Genomic DNA, 27,603 nt, shown 5'->3' on the forward strand with positions numbered 1-27,603 from the left:
CCACTCTCTTCTCTTCTCTTCTCTTCTCTTCTCTTCTCTTCTCTTCTCTTCTCTTCTTTTTTTTTTTGAGAAAAGAATCTCACTATGTAGCCCTGGCTGGACAAGAACTCACTGTGTAGAACAGGCTGGCCTGTAATTCAGAGATCTGCCTGCTTTACTCTAGAGTGCTGGAATCAAAGGTGTAGACCACACACCTGGCCTTGTTGTTGGTATCTTTTAATAAACTAACAAATTTATAAGTAATTCATACTTTTAAATGTTTGGTATGATATGTATTGGTGGTTTTAATAACATAAAATCATTTTGAAGTCCTCTAATTTTTTGGAATGAAGTGAGATCCTCGGATGAATAGGTTTGAGAACTACTGTTTTAAATTCTATCATTTTCAATTGGAATCAGTTTTTCTTTCTGAAGGTGTCATAGGTCGCCCCTCCACTTTCTGTACATTCTGTGAACTTCTGTGTGATGTGAGTGGCAGGCTGTGTATTTGGTGAGATTTGTTCGTGGTCATTTGCCTCATTATCATCCATGTCAATGTCCAGTTCACTGGTTTATCTCAGAGGCAGTACACATTTAACAACTTGCCAACAATTGGGCACGGTGGCATATACCCATAATCCAGGTACTCCAGAGGCTGAGACAGGAGGATCACAATGAGTTAGAGGCCAATCTGGGCTGTGTGAGACCTGCCTCTCAAAAAACAAAAACAAAACAAAACCAAGGGAGCAGGATGTAGCCCAGCTGGTAGATTGCTTACATATCCTGAACAAAGTGCACGCACGCACGCACGCACGCACGCACGCACGTGCACACACAGAGCCTTGTATAATGTGGCTCATGCTGTAATCTCAGCATTGGAAAGCAAATGACAAGAGAATGATGTGACTTTGAAGGTCAGCCTGGTGCATGTAGCAAACCTTGCCTCAAGGAACTCAAATAAACAATTAATGTACAGCGTGGAAGGAGAATAAAGGCCTTTCTTTTCCGTTATAAATGGGTTACAAAAGCATTTATCTGAGACACCTGTAATCTGCACCAACCTGGGCTGCACAGTATGAGGTGAGAGGTTAGGATATATAGTGAGACTGTTTTCCCCTAAACAAAACAAACAAGCAAAGTGTCAGAGCTGAAGGGATGGCACAGTCAGTAAAGTGCTTGCAAGAGGACCTGAGTTCAGTGCCTAGACCCCGAGGCTGGGTGTGGTGGCATGGGTTTGTAATATGGATAGAGGACAGAAGATCCCTGAGGCTTCCAGATGTCCAGATAGTCTAGGTTCATTGATGGGCTCCAGGCAATGGAGGACCTTGTCTCCAGAGAAGTAGACAGTGATCTTGAAGATGACACCCAAGGTTGTCCTCTGACAACCATGTGGGTACACACACACAGAGCGAGAGCGAGAGAGATCGATGGATCCAGGCATGACAAATAAGTGGAACTTGTTAATGTGACCAACAGTTACAGTGAAGCCTGCCTCCAGGCTCTTGTGTGTCGATCCCACAAGGATTTATTGAGAATGTCTCTTGGGCAGACACTGTATTTAATAATACTGATGAAGTATTAAGTGATCCCTCTGATGCAGACTGTCTTAGTTACTGTCCTATTGCTGTGAAGAGACACCAACCACAACCAAGGCTCACAAAATAAAGCATTTAGGTGGGGCTTGCTTACAGATTCAGAGGTTTGTCCCATTGTCATCATGTCAAGGAGCATGGTGGCACACAGGCAGACGTGGTGCTGGAGAAGTAACTGAGAGGTCTACATCCTGCTCTAGAGGCATGGATCTGACTGCGACCTTTGAAACTTCAAAGCCCATCTCCAGGTGACACATCTACAAGGCCACACCTCCTAATCTTTCTCAAGCAGTGCCACTCCCTAATGACTAAGCATTCAGATCTATGAGCCTATGGGGACATTCTTATTGAAAGCGTGACACAGACCAGACCTCAGGAGCTTATAAGCAGTAGTCCACACAGAAGGAAGCCTGGGGAGTAGTGCATGTACAGTTTACTAACTCAGAAGGAGGACACATTGAGATTGCCTGTGAGGTAAGATGCTGTCAGGGATTTCACAGAAAAGATTGCCTAACCTGCATCTGTCTTCATATTGAGAAGTTTGGCCTGTGGGTACTTCCAAGAGGAAATAGCTTGCACAAAGGCACATGAAACCACTGTGGGTGCTCTAGGGAAATTGAATACAGTGTAGCTTTGTAAGATAAAACAGGAGAACTGAGCAGGTACTGGGCCAGGTATAGCATGGAGTGGAGATTATATTTTCTTACTCAAGAGTTTGTACTTTCTAAATATCATTCTTATGTTAAAGGTAGTGGGTATTGAGGCTAAGAAAACCAAATTCTAAAAACTAGTGAAACTAGTAAAAATGGATGAAGTCAAAGTCGGTGGCAGCAGACATAGGTAAGAAGAGCACACTGATTAGAATTGATAGGCTTTGCTGCGAGGCAGGAGCTGATGATGTAGTCAGATTTCTGATCTGAGGGGGTGATGTTGTTTCAGATGAGGTAGAGGGGACACCCGTTGGGGACAGGATGTTTGAGTTGTAGTTGCACTGAGTCTTAGGCACCAGTGGCACAGGAGGTAGCGAAGTCTGTTGGCGTAGGCAGCAATGCATCTGATTCTAGAGGCTGGTAAGAACGCTCAGCACTGGCATTGGGGATCGTCAGCACAGAGGTGGTAGTTACATTTGTGAAAAAAAGATAGGGACATTGGAACTACAAATGCAAGCTGCGTTAGGAAGTTGAGGCAGGAAGACCACAAATTCAAGGCCAGCCTAGATTATATAGTGACACCCTCACTCAAATTAAAAGAAAAAAACTTTCAGGACAGCCAGGGCTACACAGAAAAACTCTTGTTTCAGAAAACAAAAACAAAAATGAAGTCCTGGGTTCAGTCCCCAGCAACTGGGAGGTTAGAAGCAAGAGGATCAGAAACTGAAGGTCCTTTTCCCTGATGGAGAGCAGGCCAGACTGAGTTATGTGAAACCCATCTCAAAAAATAAACCAAGCAAATATGTAGTTACAGAAATGTGTGGTGTTGCCTTTTGCTGTTGTTTTGGTGGTTTTATTTGGCTGGTTTTTGTTTGTTGCTTGTACAATGCTGGAGTATAGTATATTCCTTAACAGTCTGCATTCCAAGATGATATGAGAAATGCTGGTGACGGCAGGGAGAACTAAGGAGGGTTGTGAGGGAAGAGACTGAGTGATCAAGGGTTTTTTTCTGTGCTGCTTGAAGTTTTAAACTGAGAATTAAAATGAATCACACTGAATAGTTAAGTTTGAAAATTAAAACCCTGTCACATCAGAGTTGATACTAGAAAAGTAAGTGTCATTTGTTGAATATATATGCCTTTCAGCTTGCCATATTCTCTAGGAAACACTTAGCTGTAATTACATTGTGTGAGTTTAGTTAAATACTTGACTGTAGTCTATTTCAGTTTGGCAAAACCTGGGGATGGATGAGTCTGAGGTCTTCAGAATCTCATTCTAAGTCCCAAGATGACTCTGGTTGTTCCGTAAGAGAGTAGAGGAAGCTGCTGGGGTTGGTGGCTTACCACCCTAACAATGCATGACCAGGTGGTAGGGTTAGATTACTTCTGAGCATTTAAAAATAGTCATTTGAAGGCATTTTCCTGGTATTCATCTCTTAGAAGAAAAATACTGCTGTAGATAACTTAAGCTGTTAGAATAATCAGTGTTTATGCTTATCTTCAATATGCCAGTACTTGGTTCAGAGCAAGAAAGAAGCTTTTTTTTTTTTTTTTTTTTTTTTGAGAAACCCAGTTTGAGAATACCTAGAAGCCAGGCCCGATCGAGCACCCAGGTAATCTCAGCTACTTGGGAGGCTAAGGTGGCACAGTCACTTGATCCTAGGAGTGCAGAGATACTCTGTCCCTTTTAAGGAAAATATGCACCTGGAAAAAAATACCTAGTTTCCCTTGCTCATCTGTCCTCTGCCATAGTGTCTTTTTGTCCTCATTAAATGCCAGCAAGTGTCTAGGATGACAGTGAAACAGAAAAAGGTCCCACCTCTTTGGTTATCATCTCCGCCTTAAGTTTGCTGTCAAGAGTGTATGTAATAATGAGCTACATTATGACATTGGTGTAGAATTTGGACTGATGATATATCTAGAAAGATCAGCCTGGGCAGAAACTCATCAGAATAAAGAACTAAGGTTAGGCAGTGTTGCTCTCTCGATAATCAGAGACTGACAACAAATTAAAGACTCTGACGATTCTCTGAAATGCCAAGGGTCGCGTGTAACTACGGAGCCCTGAGTCCTCCAGAACAACCAGATCTGTCTCGAAGGTGCATCCAGCTCCTTTAACTTTATACCCAGTGCCATTTGATGGGGAACTGCCAGCATATGTATTAAATTCCTGGGATGCAGTTGGGGTTCGCTTCAGCATGTTTGTTAGACATCTCACCAAATTAAAATATATGTAAGACTTAATCTTTGCTGTCAAGGAGCTCATGTTGCATGCATAAGACAGACCCGTGTATATTACCAATAGAGCATGCTATATCTCAGAGGAGGGCCAGGAAAGTTTATGGAGAGGACGCCAGTGGTAGAGCAGTGGAAGGGAATCAGTGAGGGTCTTCAGCATAAATCACAGCCGGTGTGGTGAACAGAGACCAGGTCACAGTGGAGGAGAAATACATCTAGAAAATCCTTTTTTTAAAAAACTGCACTGAAGGTAGTAGGTACTTACTGACTCAATTTAAGCCACAACATACACAAAGGTCAGATTTGCTTTTGAGATAGTTGTAACATCAGTGTGGCATAGCAGAAGGATGAGGGAGTGATGGAGATAGTCCTAATTCTGTTTGCAACATCATTGGTGTATTGATTTCAACAGTTAAGTGCAGTAAACAGAGGTAATGGCAAATGTGGTCATTCAGTAAAGTACCACTTTAACTGTTGTGACATACTGGGGACTTAAAGCTATCCCTTATACTGCATAGCCACGGGAATGGCAAACCCTCTCATAGATAGAGCACAAACTTGCAGATAGAGACAGTTTTCTGACAGCCTGGCCTGGTACTTGTTTTGCCTATCTCCAAACACAAAGTAGGTGCATCCTGAGCAGGAGAGAGACTTGTCATCAGAAAATAAAGTCACCTCTGCATTTACTAGCTGCTGGTAATAAAACTAAATTTGTCAGTGAGTTAGGGAGGAGTGAGAGTGGAACAGCACCTTTGAAGGGGAAGCCATGATGACAGTGAAAATGAAGAATTGTGGGTGGATCTGAGATGCAGATGTTGAAAGCATAAATGCCAGCACTCATGGCTGGGCCTGTGTGAGGGGGTGGGCAAGGTGAGATTACTTGAGGTGAATTAAGGATGAGAAATCTGGGCCTTGGTAAAGACAGTGAAGGAGAGGAACAGTCTAGGCAGGGTAAAGGTGGAGTTTGGGCCAAGTTCAGTCTGAAGTGATTATGAGACATCAAGATGGAGACATTGAAAGGGCAGTTTGGTATTTTTGAGGTAGCAGGAACAGATAAAATAAGAAATAGTAAAAATTTGTTTATGGCATACCTGTAATCCTAGCACCTGGGAGACTGAAATAAGAGGATTGTGAATTTTTGGCCAGTGTGGCTTCATAGAGAGACAGTATCTTTTTAAATTTTATTTTTGAAATTATAATATAAATGTATCATTTCCCACCTTTTCCTTTTTCCTCTCAGTCTATCCTATGCATACTTGTACTCCTTCACACAAACACATCAGGCACACAATAATAATAAAACATCAGTTTGTTTAAAAGGAAAGTCATAAAGATTGAATCTAGATTTTAATGTCACTTCAGAAACTGTTCTCTTTTCATGTGTTGCTAGGATGGGACCCAGAGCCTCACACAGTAGTCAAGTGCTGCGCTGGGAATGAGAGTATCATCCCCAGCCTTTACTGCACTTTTTTTTTTATTATGACCTGGCCTTTATTGAATGGGTCTTTGGCACCTTGCATTATATGTGGATTTTACTCATATTTCATTTAACTTGACCCTTGAGGAAGAGGTTTTCAGAGTTAGGCCACTGGCCCACAAACACTAAGCAGAGAAAGAGTCGGATCAGATAAAGCTGTCTGCGGCCTGCTTGGCTGCTGCTTTGGGCATCTTACATCATCATATCTATGGCTCAGTGTAACTCTTTTTCTCTTCAGGGTTTTGGCTTTTTGCACTGAATGTAACCAAGACTGATCGTCTCAGTTCCCCCAGGATACTGTCAGAGGTAAGTTTTTATCATTGGCAGTAAATCAGGAGTCGTCATCTTAAAAAGAAGGAAAGCGTATAGGAGAACATCCATCTATCTATCTATCTATCTTTCTTTCTTTCTTTCTTTCTTTCTTTCTTTCTTTCTTTCTTTCTTTCTTTCTTTCTTTCTTTCTTTCTTGTTTTTTTGTTTTTTGTTTTTAGAGACAGGCTTTCTCTGTACAGCCCTGACTGTTCTGGAACTCACTTTGTAGACCAGGCTGGCCTCGAACTCAGAAATCCACCTGCCTCTGCCTCCCAAATGCTGGGATTAAAGGCGTGCACCACCACGCCCGGCTGGAGAACATCTTTCTTGAATTCCTTTTTTTTTTTTTAAGAAAAAAAAAAAGATTTATTTAGGAGATGGAGATATAGTTCACAGATTAATAGCACTAGCTGCTCTTCCAGAGGACCTGGCTTTGATTCCTTGCACCCACACTGTAGCTCACAACTGTCTGTAACTCTGGTACAGAGGACCTGATGCCCTCTTCTGAAGATCTCTGGCACCAGGCACACATGTGCACAGATGAACATGTAGGCAAACATTCATACACAGAGACAAACACACACACACACATATATATAATTCAGGATTAAAAGATTTATTTAATTTTTTTAATTTATGGTTTCTTTCAGACTAGGCCTCTTTATATAACCCTGGCTGTCCTAGAACTCAACTATGTAGACTGAGCCAGCCTCAAACTTACAAAGAAGTGCTCAGATTAAAGACGCACACTACCACTTCTGGCAATTTATTTTTATAACATGTATATGGGTGTTTTTACCAGCATATTTGTCTGTAAACATGTATGCAGTGCCCATGGAGTGTGTTGAATCCTCTGGAACTGGAGTTACAGATGGTTGTTAGCTGCCATGTGGGAACTGGGGACTGAGCCTTTGTCCTCTGTAACAAGAGCAACCAATGCTGTTAACTACTCAGCTACCTTTCCAGCCCCAGATTTTCTGCATCCTTTCAGAGGACAAACTGTGGCCACAACATCAGCTTTTTTGCATTATTACTTTAGCTGTTTTCTTTAAAATATATTGGTATCGAGACTGGGGATATAGCTCAGTCGTAGAGTGCTTGCCTGATTTCTGGGTTCAACCCCCAGCACCACACTCAGACTCACCAACTGCACTAGCATTCATATTGATACTGATTTTGGATGCCTCATCCTGTAGTGAGCAGTTAGTCATTAGGATTAGCAGTTGCAGATTGAAGTTCTTACTGCTCCAGCCCACATTTGCTGTCTTAAAGGGACTTAACAGTCACTCTACTGAATCTGCTCCTGTGACATCTTGGGGCCTATAGAAACCTTCAAAACGTCATTTCAGTCTGAGTCTGCTCTCCTTTACAGATGGAGAATTCCTCTCTGTAAGCCTTGTCTTTAGTTGGCTTTTCTTTGGTGGTGCTGGCATCAAACTCAAGGCTCTCCTCCTGCTAGACAAACTCCATACCAGCAGCATTGCCCAACTCTCCTGTAAGACCTTTTGTTGTTATTTCTAGATAAGCAGTGGTTTGTTGTAGCTTTGTGTCTTGGTTGCTGCTGTCTTCTTCCGTCAGCGTTTAGACGATAGAAGAGACATTCTGCTGCTTTAGCTCCTGCTGGCCTTCCTCCTGGTTCCTCTGTGGGATCTTTCTTGTCCAGATTGAAAGGCCCTGCTGCTAGTGCACTGCTAGTCATCCATTGTTTTACACTAGTGCAGTTTAGCATCTACAGTCTTGTCTATAAACTCTGAGACTTCTTAAAAACTTTGAAGAGGTTTTTAAAAACAGATAGATAAAAATAGGAAAATCTTATGTACTTGCAAAGGTACATGTGCTGTTCTGACACACATATATACATTGTGTAATGTTTAAGTTGGGGTAAGCAAGCTTGTCTCCTCAAACAGTTCTCATTGTCTTTGTCTCATTGAAATCTTTCTTTTTAGATTTTTCTTTTTAGATTTAGTTTTATTTTTGTGTGTGAGAGGGATATATAAGTTTAGCACAGGTGCTCATAGCTAGACAAGTGCTGCAGTTACAAGTGCTTGTGAGCTGCACGTAGGAATTGGGAACTTAACTTCTTTCTTCAGCAGGAGCAATGGACACTCTTACCTTCTGAGCCACCTTTGTGGCCCCTGTCAAGTTTTTAAAACTACAGTGCATTGCATTCTCTGCAGTTCCCTGTAGTACAATAGCAAATCAGAGCTAGGAAATAACATTTTAAGACTTTTTATTCTATATGTGTAGGTGTTTTGCTTGTCAATATAGAATGTGTGGGCCTTGTGTCCACAAGGCCCAGGAGGGCATCTGTTCCTCTGGAACTAGTTACAGCTGGTTGTGAGTTGCTACATGGGTGCTCTTAACTGCTGAACCCTATTTCTAGCCCAAATATTGCATTTTTCATAAAAAGCGCTTCAGTTGGTTAATTCATTTATTTCTACATAGAAAGTCATTGAATATCCATTATATGGCTGGTGCATATTTTTTGCTGTTTTGGTTTGTTTGTTTGTTTTTCAAGATGGGGTTTCTCTGTGGAGCTCTGGTTGTCCTGTAACTCTCTGTAGACTGGGCTGACCTTGAATTTAGAGATCCACCTGCCTCTGCCTCTGTGCTGGGATTAATAAAGGTATGCACCACTCTGCCCTGCTGCAGGTGCACAGTTTTGAGTAAAGTGAATACAGAGATGAACGAGATCTAATATCTGATATCAAGGGTTCAGGAATACATAGAGAGTTACTGTGAGCAAATAAATCCAGAAAGGTGCTAAGGGTTCACAGTGGAGTTCAGGCAGGCCCCACTGAGGAAACAGTCTCTTCTGCTTGGAGATGGGTCAGGGAATACTTGACACGAGCTGACCTTTGAGTGATAAGTAATGTGTTCCTTGGTGACACTACAGGAGAGAGACAGAGGGAAGAAGATAAACAGCAATGTGGAAGCCTGAGCCATATTGCTGAAGCAGGAAGTAGTTCAGTATGGCAGGAACAATGAAAGCAAACGGGTAAGGTGGGGAGAGCAGGGCTGGAGCCTAGAAGGCTTTGAAAACTCCAGCATTGTTTCTGTTTTATAGAGGAAATTCACAGAATGTATGATTTTATTCACATGGTAATTAACAGTTACTAAGTTGTTGTCCTTTAGTGCTAAGCACAGTATCAGGTTAAGACTATCTAAATGTAAGACAAAATGGTAGACTGTTCTGCTGAAACCAGTTGAACAAACACTACACGACTTAGGGCAGTTTGTGTGGTATGGTTTGGTTTGGTTTGGTTTGGTTTTTGTGATACAGGGTACAGCTCTGGCTGTCCTGGAACTCACTTTGTAGACCAGGCTGGCCTCGAACTCTCTGAGATCCACCTACCCCCAAGTGCTGGGATTAAAGCCGTGGCACCATCACCTGGCTTTCAGTGAATGTTTATATTGACTTTTTCATTACTTTTCCAGCACTGACACCTTACACACTCCTTCGCAGTCCCCAAGTAACACTTAAGTTTACTGTATACTTCAGTATTGCCTATGTTATTCTTTTTTGTCAAAATGTCAGTAAAACTGAACTGGATCCTTAAGAATGATTGTAAGCCATATTTTGAAACAAGAATCTCATCATATTTGCAGATAGACTTTTTCTAAAGACTTATTTTTATTTTTAATTATGAGTATGTTTGTGTGCCAGTGTGTGTGTATATGTATGTGAATACACACCAATAGCCAAAGGTGTAGGTTTGCCTGCAGCTGGAGTTACAGGTGGCTGTCAGCCACCCAGTTCTGGCTGAGAGTCAAACTTGGGTTCTCTGCACTTCTAAACACTGAGCCATCTCTTCAGCCCAGTGTGCAGATTTTTTAGGGGCAGGGTTTGTTTGGATTCTGGGGATTGAGTACTAAGCACATACTTTACTTTTGAGCTGCACCCCTAGCCTGTCAAGACTGAAAAGGAAACACTTGTTTTTTTTTCTTTGGTTGGTTTGGGTTTGGGTTTTGAGGCATGGTCTCATTCTGTGTAGCCCTAGATGCCCTGGAACTAGCTATGTAGACCAGGCTGGCCTGGAACTTACAGACATTTGTCTGCCTCTGTCTCTGCCCCTCTGCACCTCTGTGCCTCTGCCCCTCTGCCTCTGCCTCCTGATAACTGTGATTAAAGATGTGCGCTACTACACTCGACTAAAGGAGACACATTTAAAACTGCTACGATTAATTCCACAGGAACATCAAAAGTTGAGAGAGAATAAGGGCAAGGAGGTAAACAGGTTACCCATGGCTCACAGTAAGCAGGCACACCACTGGGAAAATTAGGGACGAGTCTTAGAAATACAATCAAGTGGATAGCAGAAGGAAAGAATATGGATAAATGCAGGGGGTTCTCTTGGGGTATTGTTAGCTGTCTGCCACCATACAAATACACAAGGTAATGAAGAAAAACGATTTGTTTTGACTCAGGGTTTCCTAGGTGTAAGCCCACAGCTTCTGAGTACAGCAGTATATTGTGGCAATAGTGCATATCAGAACAAAACTGTTTACCTGTGGTAGTAAAAGAAGGAAGAAACCAGCAACCCTCATTCCACTCCAAGAGCATGTTCTCAAAGACCCAGAGATGTATAGGCCTGAACACCTTCCAGGTCAGGCTCTGGGGATGGGCTTCTTACTTCATTGGGGCCATGTAAGATCGAAATGGCAGGTGTGGCCTGGGAATGTGCATCGAGATGCTAGTATGCTATGTGGAAAGAATAGAGAAGCTTGCCTGAGTGACTTGCGGAAGAGGACATATGTGGGAAGAAACAAGGTTAGTGAAGAGTTTGGTAAGAAAAGGTTTGCTACTAATTCCAAGGTAAAGGACTGTCGGGAAGAGAACCCAATAAATAATACTCTCCCTACCAAGTCTTGAACTAACAGGCATAGAACAAAGGGGTGAGACAAGTAGGGATCAAAACTTTCCTTCTATTATCAATACATTTGTCTCTAGAGAGCTGGCTTATATCTGAGGGCAAGCAGGCTTTTATTATGAACTCTAAGACCTAACAAGTATATTGAGATGGCAGCCCTCATCTGAGGTAAGTCTCCTCTTAGAGGAGTGGGGAGCAGAGCAGAATGGGTCTCAGTGAGGTAAAGGTGCAGCAGAGGGGCTGAATTGTGTGAGTCCAGGTTGAGTTTCTTATAGATACACTAATCGGATAAGCCCTTTACCCTGTCAGGGATTTACATCCCTAATATTAAAACATGGCACTATATTGTGAGGAAGGAAACATCGAGTGTTGGGGGAGGGCCTTTCTTTCTGTAGCATGCCCTTTTGTCTTTCAGTGTACTAGTCGTAACCAGTAAGAAGGTCTAGGTCTGCCAGGGTATGCCCAGACCCTTCCTTCCTTTCTCTCACTAGGTACAGTCAGAAACCTCCTAATTTTCATTTTCTCTTTGAAACACCTACATATTTGTAGCACAAACAATTTAAACATAGACCTTCACTTGCTTTGTAATACATGTGCTGTTTGAAGTTTAGCTGCCTTGTAGCTTATAGACAGCTAATAATTGTCTCACCTTCTGATGTCTAAAAGGCCTGAGTGAAGGAGTCTCTTCTCTATCGTCCAATCTTTGCTTCAGCCATGCCAGCTTAGGAAAAGTTGGGCAGGCAGAATTCAAGGTCAAGCAGCAATCTCAGTACGTGCAGCCACCCAAGCCTGCTAAAGCTCTGTTCTTTTGCTGAGGCCAACACAGCTGGCATTTGCTTGCTAGTCCAGAGTGGTCAGTGTATGTGAGGCTACCTGCACAGATGACATTTAGTATACATGAGCTTTCAGTACCACCAACCACTGTGACAAGCTGTGGCTTATTCTTAGCGAGACCTGCAAACCCCTAAGCTTTTACTAAGGCTTCTGAGCCTAATGCATGCAGCCTTGTCTCTATAGAAACAGCCACTTACCTAACGACAAAGTTGCCATAACTACAGTCACTGCTGAGGTCAAAATGCTGGGTGGCCTATAGTTTATTAGGCTCAGTAGCTAAAAGCTAGTATACAGCTTTCGTTTAATGTACAAGAAAACACTTTGTCCCTCTCTAAAACCAAGCTTGTAACAGAAGCCTCAAAATCCCAAATGTAAAATGTTCTAAAAATTTTACTTTACGTCATTTTATCAAGATTTTAGTCTCAGGGTTTGGAAGTTGGCTCAGTGGTTAAAAACATTTGTTGTTCTTGTTGAGAACCCGGGTTTGATTTTCAGCACTTACATGGCAATTTATTACCATCTGCAACTCTAGTCCCCGTGGAGCTAATCCAGTCCTGACCTCTGAGGACACCAGACAAAAATGAAAAATAATAATAAAAAAATTCAGTTCAATACACTGGAGGTTAGAGTTGTTGAGACAGAGAAATGGCACTGCCTTTCTCCTGCTGGAAAGTGAGATAAAAGAGGGTGTCATCCACAGGGCCATGGTGATGCTTCTGCTATTAAACCTGTATACGTGGCAGTGAGTTTCTCAGCACTAGACTTCAGCACTCCCCAGACTTGGTGGGTGAAGGCAACATGATCAGGAGTTCGAGACCAGTGTTGGCTACATAATTTTAAAAACAAACAAACAAACAAACAACCAGAACTCAGTTGACTTTGCCTTCTGTGGGGAATTGTGAAGATGTCCCACATTCATGAGGAACCAAGAAGAATGCTGTCTCCTGGGCAGCTTGAACAGAAAAGTGTTGAGTGCCATATGTCTTTGTTTCTGAGCTCTCAGGCAAATTGCCCTTATCTACTCTTGGGCAGCTAGACTTGAAGGAGCAGAAAGATGAAGAAGCCTTCTTCTCAGGTGCACAGTAACAGGGAAAGGGCTAAGAGGTAACTGAGAATGTGAACCTGTAGTAAGCCTTAGAGTAGAGGGGATACCAGATGGACCGTCAATATTGGGTACCAGGTACAAATGATTGACATTAATCCTCAGAAATAATTATTCTTCCCAGGTTTCTTTAAGGACACCAAGCCTGAGAAAAGCAGTAATTTTCTCAAGGTCACACATAAATAAAGCATTAGTGATTGAGTCTGTGGTTATAGCTACAGCTATCTCTGCAGGTTTGTTACTGCTCCTTGCCCCTTCATGCTTAGTAACAGTAAGTCTGTTATTGCCAGCCACTGGGTGGTTCAGTGTCCTCTGTTGGTCAGCTTTAACCATTTCTGCTCTAACAAGACATCAGACTTAATTGACCATTATGAATGGGTAAGAACTTCTGAAGAAGTAGTGGATTAAGAAGTGAGTATAGAGGCAAAAGTTGAGGTTAAAGCCTTGAAGGTTGAGAGTAGTAGGAAGATCAGAAGACAGATGTATGTTTATTTCTAGGGACAGGGACGAGGAGTCACTGAAGGGGAAGAGCAGTGACTGACAGAGAAGGCAGAACTGATAAAGTCAAGCAAGTCAGACTGGAACAAGATGTTTAATAACAAAAAAAGAAGGTCAAGTAGGAGAACCTAAAAGGTAGGCTAGTAGCTTAAGTTTACCTGATAAGAACAAGTGCCATAGACTAGCTCCTGCTGGGGTTCCTGTCTACTGTCAGTGAGCATCACTGTTAGCTGAGACAGTGGCCAGTAGATAAAAGATGGCTAAGGGTTAAAAGCATTTGTTCATGCAAAGGACCTAGGTTTGAGTCCCAGGACCCACATGATAGCTCACACCCATCTGTAACCCCATTTCCAGAGGTTACAACAGGCACACATATGGTGCATACACATGCATTCAGGCAAAACATTTATACACATAAAATAAAAATAAAACAAATCTTTTATTTAAAGTGGTAAAGATAATACCTCCTAGATGGGGCTAGAAAGAGAGCTTAGCAGTTAAGAACCTTTGTTTCTCTTTCCAGAAGACCAGGGTTCAATTCTCAGCACCTACATGGCAACTGACAACCATCTGTAATTCTAAGTCAAGGGAATCTGATAGATTCTTCTGGCTTCCTTGGGCACCAGGCACACATGTGGTGGGTGCACAGACATACAGAATCAAAATGCCATACATGTTAAGTGTTTTTTAAAAGAGAAGCCAGAGATAGAGTCTTTTCGGAAGGAGCAGGGACCTAGAGCCGAAGGGGAGTAACAGTGAGCACCGAGGCCTGGGAGCAGGAAGAAGCTCTGAGGTGTGCCAGTAGTGATACATGGTCTATGAATGTGATCTGCACTTCAGCCAAGAAGGGAACACTTTGCATGGAAATCATGTCTTTCTGGACAGATTATTAAATATTTCCAATGTTGTCAGGGTTTTTTTCTCTCTCTCTTTTCTCTTTTGCTTTTGAGGCAGGGCCTTATTCTGTCTCCTAGGATGGCTTTAAATTTAAAGCATCCTCCTGCCTCAGTCTTTCAAGTGCTTGGATTATAGGTGTGCATACCACATCTAATTTTATAATGTACTGGGGATCAAACTCAGGACCTCAAAAATGCTAAGCAAGCACTGTACCAACTGATCTGCATCACGCCCCACCAACTTAATTTTCATAGAAAGAACAATTCTATTTATACATAATTGCCATAAAAAGTGATGGACATGATCAACCCCAAGAAGCTTATCTCACTGTGAACACAGAGAGGTTGAACAATGTTTGTTCATCTGGGCCTGAGTGAACAGAGATTTATAAATACAACTATGCCAGTTTTACTTTTCTTGGTACATAAATATACATTTGTTTCTTAAAAACTGTATTAGTGATCACAGTAGATGTTTTGATTCCCTTTGCCACATAACCTGTGGAAATGCAGAAGTCCCTTCTTGGCCTCAGGTTTTATGGCTTGGCTATAGAGAGGCCTACACCAGAGCAGATCTCCAGGCCTGGGTCCATTCCTAATGAGTTTCTTTGCACAGAAGCATGCATTGTGAGCATCTTTTTAGCTGTTACATAGTGGCCACTCTACTGGTCAGTTGTACTGTCCACTGTGATGGTCATCCGTAATGGTAACAGTCATGGGCACTGTGGTGGTGTTCACTTGCAGTGTCCACAGTGGTGCTCAGTTGTAGTGTTCCCTGTGGTGGTCACTTGTAGTGTTAGCTGTGGTGTTCAGGTGGTTTGAATGAAAATGGCCCCCATAGACTCATGAGAGTAGCATTATTGGAGGTGTGGTCTTGTTGGAGTAAGTATGGCCTTGTTGGAGGAAATGGGTCACTGGGGGATGGGTGTTGAGATTTCAGAAGCTCAAGCTAGGCCTAGTAGCTCACTGTCTCTTCTTGCTGCCTATGAATCCTGATAGAGAACTCTCAGACACTTCCCAGCATCATGTCTGCCTCCACACTGCTATCCTTCCTGCCAAGATGATAATGGACTAAACCTCTGAACTGTAAGCCAGCCCCAGTTAAATGTTTTTCTTTCTAAGAGTTGCTGTGGTCATGGTGTCTCTTCACAGCAATAAAGCCCTAAGTAAGTCAGCCATGATGGTACTACTGTGGTTACTGTGGTGGCCATGTGTAGTGTTCATTGTTATGGTTAGTCGGGTATTCATTGTGGTGTTATCAACTGCAGTGGTCACTGTCATTACTGTGGTAGTCACTTGTATTGTTCTCCGTGATAGTAGTCTTAGTGCTCCCTGATGGTTAGTTGTAGTTCTCACTGTGATGGTCAGTGTTGGTCATCGATGTGGGCAGCCATAGTAGTTATTGCTGTGGTTGCTGTGGTAGTAGATTTTATTCACTGTGATCCTCAGTTATAGTGGCCACTGTGTGGTCAGTGTGGTCACTTGTAGTGTCCACTGTGATGGTCACTCAGAGTAATTCCTTCCAGTTGGTCTGACTAATTATTGTTTAATAATTACATATTTGAAGGTATTAAAATATAAGCTAGATATTTAAGACAGATACTGCATATATTCTCTCTTTGGGGAAATCTAGGTTTAAAAAAAAAAAAAGACAAAGAGAGAAGGAATAGGGCCAGGATGAATGAGAGAGTTTTGAGGAAAATTGCAAAAATAAAAAGTGCCAAGGAAACTTTAAAAACTTAGCTTTGAGGGGCTTGAGCCATGATTCAGTAGTTAAGAGCACTTACTGCTCTTACAGGGGAATGGGGTTCCATTCCCATTGCATGCATAGCAGCTCATATCGTTCATAAATAGCTGTAGTCCAGAGGAGCTGACTCCCTCTCTGAGCTCCGAAGGCACTAGGCACACATGTGTACACAGACATGCACGCAGGCAAAACACTCATGTGCATAAAAATAGATAAAGCTTTGTTAAAAATTATAGGTTTTCCCACACACCTATGGTCACTTGATCTTCGACAAGGGAGCTAAAAACATCCAGTGGAAGAAAGACAGCATTTTCAACAAATGGTGCTGGCACAACTGGTTGTTAACATGTAGAAGAATGCGAATCGATCCATTCCTATCTCCTTGTACTAAGGTCAAGTCTAAGTGGATCAAGGAACTTCACATAAAACCAGAGACACTGAAACTTATAGAGGAGAAAGTGGGGAAAAGCCTTGAAGATATGGGCACAGGAGAAAAATTCCTGAATAGAACAGTAATGGCTTNTGCTGTAAGATCGAGAATTGACAAGTGGGACCTCATGAAACTACAAAGCTTCTGCAAGGCTAAAGACACCATCAATAAGACAAAAAAACCACCAACAGATTGGGAAAGGATCTTCACCTATCCTAAATCAGATAAGGGACTAATATCCAATATATATAAAGAACTCAAGAAGGTGGACTCCAGAAAGTCAAATAACCCCATTAGAAAATGGGGCTCAGAACTGAACAAAGAATTCTCACCTGAGGAATACCGAATGGCAGAGAAACACCTGAAAAAATGTTCAACATCCTTAATCATCAGGGAAATGCAAATCAAAACAACCCTGAGATTCCACCTCACACCAGTCAGAATGGCTAAGATCAAAAATTCAGGTGACAGCAGATGCTGGCGAGGATGTGGAGAAAGAGGAACACTCCTCCATTGTTGGTGGGATTGCAAGCTTGTACAACCACTCTGGAAATCAGTCTGGCGGTTCCTCAGAAAATTGGACATAGTACTACCGGAGGATCCAGCAATACCTCTCCTGGGCATATATCCAGAAGATGTCCCAACCGGTAAAAAGGACACATGCTCCACTATGTTCATAGCAGCCCTATTTATAATAGCCAGAAGCTGGAAAGAACCCAGATGTCCCTCAACAGAGGAATGGATACAGAAATTATGGTACATTTACACAATGGAGTACTACTCAGCTATTAAAAAGAATGAATTTATGAAATTCCTAGCCAAATGGATGGACCTGGAGGGCATCATCTTGAGTGAAATAACACAATCACAAAAGAACTCACACAATATGTATTCACTGATAAGTGGATATTAGCCCAAAACTTAGGATACCCAAGATATAAGATACAATTTGATAAACGCATGAAACTCAAGAAGAATGAAGACCAAAGTGTGGACACTGTGCACCTTCTTAGAATTGGGAACAAAACACCCAGGGAAGGAGTTACAGAGACAAAGTTCGTAGCTGTGATGAAAGGATGGACCATTTAGAGACTGCCGTATCCAGGGATCCATCCCATAATCAGCTTCTAAATGCTGACACCATTGCATACACTAGCAAGATTTTGCTGAAAGGACCCAAATATAGCTGTCTCTTGTGAGACGATGCCGGGGCCTAGCAAACACAGGAGTGGATGTTCACAGTCAGCTATTGGATGTATCACAGGGCTCCCAATGGAGAAGCTAGAGAAAGTACCCAAGGAGCTAAAGGGATCTGCAACCCTATTGTTGGAACAACATGATGTACTAACCAGAACCCCGGAGCTCTTGTCTCTAGCTGCATATGTATCGAAAGATGGCCTAGTCGGCCATCAATGGAAAGAGAGGCCCATTGGACTTGCAAACTTTATATGCCCCAATATAGGGGAATGCCAGGGCAAAAGAATGGGAATGGGTGGGTAGGGAAGTGGGGGGTGCTATGGGGGACTTTTGGGATAGCATTGGAAATGTAATTGAGGAAAATATGTAATAAAAATCAAAAAAAAATTATAGGTTTTAAAATTTAGCACTATTTTTTGTTTTGTTTTTTCAATGCTAGTCATAGAACCCAGGGCAAATTGTGTGTATATCAGACAAGTGCTCTCTATATAGCCCTGGCTGGCCTGGAAGTCATCATGCAAGCCAAAATTCTCCTGTCTTTACCATCTAAGTGCTAGGATTAAAGATGTGCGCCACCATACCTGGCACCTCCAGCCTTCTTAATATATGACATTTTAATAGATTTCTTGATGCATACTCTTTAAATATTTTTTCACATTTATTGATTGATTGTGTGCACATACTACATGATATGTGTGTGGAGGTCAGAGCACAATTTTGGAGAATTGTCCTTCCATCATGTGGGTTCCAGGAATTGATCTTAGGTGTCAGGCTTGGAAGCAGTGTCACTGGTCTCAGGTCTTATTATTAGAGGAGACATTGCTACGTTTATTGTACTAGTCTATAAAAAGTCAATTTGTATGAAATAAATGAGATGACATTTAGTTTCTTAGGCATATTTTCCTTAGAAAGTATACTTCATAATTAAAGTACCTCAGTTACTGTCTTTGTTTTGGTTTTATTGCTGTGAAGAGATACTATGACCAAGGCAACTCTTATAAAAGAAAACATTTAATTGGGGCTGAGTTACAGTTGAGAGGTTGAGTTCATTGTCATCATGGCAGGAAGTATGGTAGCACATAGGCAGACATGGTGCTGGAGGAGCCAGGAGTTCTATGTTTTGATCTGAAGACAGTGAGAAGACTGGACATGTTTCACACTGGGTGTAGCTTGAGCATTTAAGTCCTCAAAGCCCCACCTCCACAGTGACATATTTCCTCTAACAAGGCCGCATCTCCTAATAGTGCCATTCCCTATGGACCGGACATTCAAATACATGAAGTCTATGGGGACCATACCTATTCAAACAACCAGTTACAAAAGCCAAGGATGTTAAACATAGTTATAATCCAAGAAATGCAATCAATTCCAAGGGAAACTCACTGTGGCATCCTTTTTGGCAGGTATCTACTGTAAGAGTCATTGAAGAGTTCCATTATCATCTTTGCCAAAAGCAAACAAATGGGTCTAGAAGTGTAAAACTATTTAATACCCCAGTGCCTTGAACCTTTCCAGCTGCCCTCTAAGATGGGGAAGCTTCCTGCTCCCCTCTCCCTCCTTTTCCTCTTCTCAGATGCCTTATGATACATACATACACACTGAGAGGTCCACCTAGTTAAAATCATTGGATATCCATGACAGATTCTTATCTAAGTATTTGAAAAAGCAAACTTTTGCCTTGACGTTCTTACCCGTGTTTTCTCTTTTTACTTCCCAGGCAGTGTTTGTGTGTGTCTGCAGAGTTTTGCACAGAGTCTGTTCCCATGCAAACCAATGAGGGAGAAGTAGAGGAAGAAAGCAGCTCCCAGGTCAGTACACTGCTCGGCAGAGCAACAGCTGGAGTAGACGCTGAGCAGCAGTGGCGGTGGATGGACTGAGCGCGTGTTTTGGTGTAGGTAAATTTAGAAACTAGACTGATGAGGTCTGTCTTCTCAGTTTTCCTCTTCATCATGCTACATGATAACTTAAAAGTAAGTCTTACTGAAGTGTGTGTGTGTGTCCATGGATTAAACCTAAGGTCTAGCTTATGCTAGATAAATTCTCTAAATAAATAAATAAATTCTGAGCTATACTCTTATCCCTTTTAAAATTTTTATTTTGAGTCAGGCTCTGGCTAAGTTGCCTAGGCTGTCCATGGACTTACGTGGCAGCCTAGCAAGTCTTGAATTCATGATCCTAAAACCTCAGCCTCCTAAGAGGCTGGGTAATGGTGATTTATTCTTAGAATACTAGCACTGTAGTGTAAATTATACTATGAAAATTGCATATACTTATGAAAGTTTGAAACTAACCAGAAATATATAATGCAAATTTTGCTTTGTGGGATGGAAGGAAACATTGGCTTTCTTGGTTTTTAGTTATTTAATGACATAATAGTTCAAAATCAGACTAAAAATGAGAGAACACAGCTAGAGAACAACAGCACATGCTTTTAATCTTCTTGAGACACTGAGACAGGAGAATTGCCTTGAAATTGAGGCCAGCCTGGTCTATCAAATGAATAGCAATTCATCTAAGCCTATCTAGCAAGTCCTTGCCTCAAATTAACAAAAAGAGAAATTGGACTTTAACTTCATTGTCATCAGTCTTTTTAATTAAAAAAATTATCTCCCTGTCTTGATTTTTTTAATGTAAAATCTTGTATTTGTAATGATTTTTGTTAATATAAAACTTTATCACAGTACTATCTTACCTTAATTTTGGATATCTGTGAATAGAAGGCTTGGAGGATAAGTGGAACATACTCTGTATAATGTGGTTTTGAGCTAAGTCTATTTCTTTTTTAATAATAACTTTTTAATGTTTTGCCTGCATGTGTATATGTGCACTCCTAGTGTACATGGAACATAAGCATGTCAGGAGAGGGTGTGGAACCCCCCCGGGAACTGGAGTTAGGGATGGTTGTGAACCACCGTGTCAGTGCTGGGAACCAATCCTGAGTTCTCTGCAAGAGCAGTGAGTGCTCTTAGTGACTGAGCCATCTTTCCAGTCGACAATAAATAATTCTTAATTGTAGGTTATAAGGTGATATAACAGAGAGTAGTTATTCTCATGATGGTCGCATTTTAAAGAGAGACCAATAAATATAAAGGTAGTAATTATAAACCACTGTGAGTAAGTACTATGAAGAACAGAAAATAATACAGAGAGTAAAAAGTGACTAGGAAGAATAGCCGGGACGGTGGAGGACGGCCTCCGAGACAGATACTAGCTAAAGGACTAGGAGGCCAGCCACGTGAAAAGTGAGGAAGGCAGTGTTCTAGACAGAAGAGAAGGCTGAAGAGCCCCGCCTGTTCCAGGAACGATCAGGTGCCCAGGTGGCCCAGTGTGATAGCAGATTAAAAAAGGGCGTAGAGCCTGTGCTCCTCAAAGGCCACGTGTGGGCCTGTTCTCTGGACTGGGCAGCCATTTACAGCTGTTTCCTCTGGGAAGAACAAAATAAATGAGTGTTTGAGCGATCAGCTTTACCATCTGGAGACTGCTGGAGAGAGGTAGGAGAGGGATTGGAACCCTGAGTTGTAGCTGTCAGGGGAGAGGGAAGCCCATGTTCCTGGGACAGTGCTGGAGACAAAGGAAAGGCAGGCTTGCAGTGGGCTTTAAAGTTAACTGATTTCACCTTAGGAGGGCTTAAGGTCCTTTACATCACAGATCAACAGGGGAGTTTCCAGAAAGAGGGAGATGGCTCAGCTGGCAAAGTCCTTGCCATGCAAATACAAGGGACACACACAATTCTTTCTCCAAACCAGTGAAGTGCTGGGATTATAGATACATTTGGTTTAGGTGGTACTGGAGAGCAAACTGAGAGCTTCCTTTATGCTGGGCAAGCACCCTACAAATTGATAAATATTTATAAGTTTTTAGGTTTACACCCATAATTCCATCACTTAGGAGGCTGAGGTAGGATTGCAAGTTTGAGCTATCCTGAACTATATAGAAAGTCTGTATCAATCTCAGCTACATAGCAAGACCTTGTCTCAGGGCACAAACAAAAATAGTGGTGGGCACATCACTGTGGACGATGCCTGCAGTCCAGTCCCTGCCTGTAATCTTAGCACTGAAGGGGCTGATAACTTGCATCCAGAAGTTTGAGGCCAGCCTCACAAGAACCCATCTATTAAAACATCAGCAAATGACTTATTAAAGTGACAGGGCACGAGAAAACCTATGAGAGATGGCTTTGCTGCAAATGCTCTTGTGTTTGATAGGATGCTGTAATTTATAATAATAAAAATTACAAATAGACACAGATCAATTGTATCCACTAGTTTGTGAAGTAATAGTCATTGAATACGGGGATGGATGAGTTGAGGTATAGATGAGACAAAAAGAACAGATTCTGGACAACTGTTGAAGCCTGGAGATGGCTGTGTAGAGGTTCATTCACATTTATTTTATACATACATAATAATTTCTCTAATAAAACATTTTAAAAGCTTTGTACATCTTTGTTTCTTTTTTTAAAAAGGTTTATTTTATTTGTATGAGTATTGTGCCTTCATGCATATACATGTACACCATGTGTATGCCTTTTGCCATGGATCTCCTGGAACTGCAGTCACAGACAGTTGTAAGCTGCGTGTGGGTGCTAGGAATGGAACTCTAGTGGAACATCCAGCGCTTCTAACCGCTGAACCATTTCTCCAGCTCCTGTTTCTGTTTCTTGAGACAGGGTCTCCTTAAGTCATCCTGGCTGCCCTGGAACTTGCTCTATAGACCAGGTTGGTCTCAAACTCAGAGACTGCCTGCTTCTGCCTCCCAAGTGCCGGGATTAAAGACGTGCACTCCCACTGCCACCCAACTCAAGCACATTCTTTTTTTAAGACTAGAGAAGGCCATGATTGCTTGAGAAAAGAAAAGAATGAGTGGAAGGATCGGAGTTGAAATATAAAATGGGCTGCAGATTTACAAGGTTGATGGAAGCTAGGAACCAGTGAGTCGTGGGATCTGAGCTCAGGCCAGTTCCTGTTCCCAAGGGTCAGGGAGGAAGAAGTTAGAGTACAGAGAGTGAGTTCAGCTTCTCTTTGTATCGTCTTAAAGGTGGAGTCACTGATCTAGAGAGTGGGCTGAGTAATCGAGAATATGAATAACAAGATTTCCTCTTGAAGGGAAAGGTTTAGAGTTGCAACTGTGGAGCAGATACAAGGATATTAAAAACAAGAATGCTGGTTATTACATTTACAAGACACCAAGAGAACATTAGATAGAAAACAACGATGCCTCAGGGTGCCCTGGGGAAGGGCAGCTTCTTGGAGCATGATGTTCCTCATGAAGGGAATCTCTGCACTTTTTCCTGGAGAGAAATGCTCACGTTCAGAGAGGATTAGAGATTATGTGTTTGTCCAGAGTTGGGAACTGTAGATTCTGATTTTTTTCTCTGCCAGAAAGAGATGAAGTTGGCAGTAACTTCCAAAATCCACAGTAGGTAAATCATAGATAATTCTAAAATTATGTGTGTACTTTCTATTGTTGCTTTCTTACTACTTTTTGATTTTTAAAACTATTCTTATTATTGATGATGTGTGGACACACATGCCACACATTATACCTGTGGAGGTCAGAACACAACTTTATGTAGTCCGCTTTTTTATGGGTTCCTTGGGCTTCAACTCAAGTCATCAAGTTTACACAAAAAGCAAGTTTGATTTGTCTCACCCACTCTATTATTACCCTTCTTTTCCTGTTGGTTTTTTGAGGGTTTCTCTGTGTAGCCCTGACAGTCCAGGCTGTCTGTTGACCAGGCTGGCCTTGAACTCAGAGATCCACCTGCCTCTGCCTCCAGAGCACCACCCAGAGTGCCTGGGTTCCTTGCTTAGTTTTACCTTTGCCTTTTTCTTTCCTCCTCTTCTCTCTCTCTCTATCAATTCAGCAAATGTTTATTGATCATTGTTGTGTCCAGGTGCTGGCACAGAGTTGTTTATTATATTGTGATGTTTGTTTTCTTTTCTTTTGGTGATTGGTATGCCAGTGTTTTAAGTGGAAACAAGAATGTTAGTTTCACGTTAGTTTAGGACTGTTGCCTAGCTTCACCTTGAATGGCCACTGGAATGCAATTTTATATGGCCAGTGAGTCTCGGAAATTTAGTGTATTTACTTGTAGGGAAGTACATATTATAAATACTAAAGATATACACATCAACAGAGTTGTCACTGCAAAACTCTAGAAGTCCTCTAAATATTTCTTTCAGAGGCACAGTGCTATTCCTTATATTTTTACCAAGGACCATTTCTTAGTTAATTTCCCCACTGTATATAAGAAAGAACCCTGAATGCATCCAACACAGCCCCACGAGTCAGTCTTTGTTCCACACTTGCCGAGGTTAAGTATGAGGAGTATGTGCGGTAAGGTGTTACTGGCACGTCCTGAAGGTAGGAGGTATGCACTGGATTCCTCATCCCCTTAGGGGCTCATGTGACCTACTTCATTTGACATTTATGTGCCTGTTGACCTGAATATATTTTATCTGTCACAGTGGCTCTCATTGAATGTAGTGATCTTTCTTTTCTGGTGCCTTGCCTAGCTACAGCAGAGTGGAGCTGTGTATTAACAGAGAGGATTAGAACTGTTGTACATTTACTGACATAGTTTAGACCTTAGCTGTTTGGTATTATCCTTTCTTTTATTGAGATATTATCAAAAATGGTTTACTTCTATAGGCATCTAATTAATTAGGTTTACAAATACTTATTGGGTACTTAGGATTCACGGTATCCTAGCTATAGGTGTAGCAAGTGAGGCATAGTGTTTGCACACTGGGGACTTGAGTCTACCTGAGAGTCAAATGTAGTGTGTGGTACTGTCATTAAATGTGTATCTACCTTAAAGCATTGTATTCTTCCTTAGAGGAAGCTTCACGGTGAAGAGGGAACGCGTGGACTGAGCTTTGAAGGAAGAATATTAGGTTTCTAGTTTACCCGATTGTGTGGAGGTGGGTAGAGACTGAGCAGTGTGATAAGTAGAAGGACCTGTGTGGATACTCCACTCTGAAGGATGCATCTAGTAACTTCCCATTCCTTTATCGTGGCTTCACATAGTAGAAAAACCTGGCAAGGGTCAGCCAGAGGATCAAGTTCAACATTATCAGTGCTGCCATGTTTCCATTATGTGCCGTTGATATAGTGTGAAGTAGCACTTCTTTCTTATGCCCACTGTCCTACTCTACTCAGAAAAATACTGCAGTGATCCCGTTGTGAGGGCATTCTACAAAATTCCTGACTACAGGTATCAAGGAAAATGAAAAGGTCTGAGAAACAGCCAAGAGGAGCCTAAGGAGACACAATGACTGCATGCAGTGTGCTATCCTAAGTGGGATCCAGGGACATGTGTAAATACTAATGAGATCTCAGTGGAATACACACTTCAGTAAATGATAATGTGTCATTATGGTTCTTTAATTGTGACAAATGGGCCAGGTTAGGATCAGGGTAATAATGAGCAGAGACTGGGTTCAGGGTATGTTTAGAAAAGCCCCATCTTTGCAATTTTCTTGTAACTCTTAATTTGCTCAAAAAAAATGCAGTTTTTTTTTAACATATATTAAGTTCCCACACCAGCTTTGTGCTGTCGTTAATGACTTGGTGGTAGTTGGCTGAGCTCAGTAGGGCAGTTCTTTTGCTCCAATATTATATTGGCTGGCTCTGCAATCAGCTGGATGCCCAGTTGTCCAGAAATGTCCAGACAACTCAACCCATGGCTGGCAGCCAGTGTCAGCTGCCAGCTGGGAGCTCAGCTTGAGGCTGTTGACTAAGCATTGAGGTGCATCTCCATGTGACCTTTCTATTTGCCTTAAGGTGGCTGGGATCCACCAGGGTATGTTCCAAGAATGCAGAAGCCACAGATATCTTAAGGCCCAGCCTCAGAAGTCCTCCATGTTCTGTCAGCTTAAACCAAGTCACAGAAGGACTCCAGAATTAAAGGGCAAAGGCAACATTACTACCTGTCAGTGGGAAGTTTGGCAAAATACTCAAGGCTGTCTTTAATCTCCTACACAGCAAGTAGAATGCTAGATGCCAGAATGAACAAGATGGTGTCAAGAGACTGGATTATTTTAGACTGCAGGGTTTCCAGATTATGGAAAAGGAAATGAAATCCTCATTTCACTTTACAGTTTTCTTTGATTAGTCTTGTTGGAGGAGATAAACTAAAATATTTGTATGACCTTGAGGTTTCCAAAGAAAGAGAATCTGAATTCCACATGGTGGCACATAACCATAACACTCAGGCTGAGACAGGAGAATTATAAATTCAAGGTCAGCCTGGGTAACACAGTCAGACTCTGTTCCAGAAAATCAGGGAGGAAGGAAGAATAACAGAGCCAACCCAACCCTGCACATCCATTTCCTTTGGGTCTTGAGCTTTCAGTGTAGGTTCTAATGGGAGGAGGGGAACCCACCACCTGCCTGGGGTAGTCTCCTGATGTGTGTGCACGCATGTATTCCCCCACACACACCCCAAAAGCATATTTGTGGAGGTCAGAGGACAACTTCACAGAGTCATCTTTCTCCTTTAGTCATACAGGTTCCAGGGATGGAACTCCGGCCATCAGGCTAGGTGGAAAATTTCTTTACTAGCTGAGTCATCTTACCAGCCCTGTATTTCTTTTTCTTTGTCCTCCCCTCCCCTCCTCTCCCCTCCCCTCCATTTATTTTTTATTTTATTTATTTATTTGGTTTTTCGATACAGGGTTTCTCTACATAGCCCTGGCTGTCCTGGAACTCACTCTGTAGACCAGGCTGTCCTCAAACTCACAGAGATCCACCTGCTTCCCAAGTGCTGGGACTAAAGGGGTGTGCCACCACTGCATGGCTATTTATTTATAAGAAAAGACTTCATTATATATCCTTGGCTGGCCTGAAATCCACTATGTAGACCAGGCTGGCTTTGAACACCTGTGTCTGCTTCCTGGGTGCAGCTGAGATTAAAGTCTGGCTCCTCCTTTATGTTTCTTTTTTTTTTTTTTAAGATTTATTTATTATTTTATTTAAGCACACTGTAGCTGTCTTCAGACACACTCTAGAAGAGGGCATCAGATCTCATTACAGATAGTTGTGAGCCACCATGTGGTTGCTGGGATTTGAACTCAGGACCTTTGGAAGAGTAGTCGGTGCTCTTAACCGCTGAGCCATCTCACCAGCCCCTCCTTTATGTTTCTTATAAAGAACGAATTGTGATAATCATTTTCAACTTCCTGCCTACTTTTGTGTAAATCATATTTTCTTCCATTTTCTTATACTAAAGATTGGAAGCCTGGACCTCATGCATTCCAGACAACTATTGTACCACTGAGTTATGTCACCAGACTTCTTCCTACTTTTCTATTTTGAGTCAGTCTCACAGTTACCCAGGCAGGCCCTGCATTTACAGTCCTCTTGCCTCATCGAGGCATTAGCAAACTACAACAAGGTTTCATGGCTCTTGAAATCAGGTAATAATGGTGGGTCTCACACAGACATGTTTAGGAGTGGGGTGGGAGCAGCTGAGGCAAGTGTGGGAAGGAGGATGCTTGGATGGTAAGAGGCAATAGAAAGGAGGAAGCATTTGTTGTAGTTGGTGTGACTAATGTTATTTCTGCAGTTCAGTTTGGTTGATCTTTTCTTTTCATGGTCGTGGCTTACAATTCCAATTCATTTTCCATCATTGAGGGAAGTCAAGGCAGGATCTTGAAAGAAGGCCTGCTTGCTATCCCTTATAGCATTGCTTCTCACTAAGGAACTTACTTCAAAGGCATAGTGGAGCAGGAACCATGCAGGATGCTGCTTACTGTCTGACAGGCAAGTTTATGCT

General features: G+C 42.0%; 1 protein-coding gene across 5 annotated transcripts in view; it reads left to right on the plus strand.

Annotated features, from left to right (window-relative positions):
* Tnrc6b (trinucleotide repeat containing adaptor 6B) overlaps window positions 1-27,603 on the plus strand; it is a 218,455-nt gene that overhangs the window by 30,612 nt on the left and 160,240 nt on the right. For 4 of the 5 annotated variants that reach the window (XM_029469458.1, XM_021182978.2, XM_029469460.1 and 1 more), the window contains exons 2-3: window positions 6,174-6,241; window positions 19,540-19,630. Coding sequence is in view for 4 of the 5 variants with exons in the window: in XM_021182978.2 (XP_021038637.1) it covers window positions 19,586-19,630 (45 nt within the window). In the remaining variant the exon portion in view is untranslated. Of the gene's footprint in view, window positions 1-4,108; window positions 4,320-6,173; window positions 6,242-19,539; window positions 19,631-27,603 lie in introns of those variants that run through there. The other variant, XM_029469457.1, reaches the window with a different exon arrangement.

This window comes from Mus caroli, chromosome 15 (genome assembly GCF_900094665.2).
Source record: "Mus caroli chromosome 15, CAROLI_EIJ_v1.1, whole genome shotgun sequence".
Classification (NCBI taxonomy): Eukaryota; Metazoa; Chordata; class Mammalia; order Rodentia; family Muridae; genus Mus; species Mus caroli.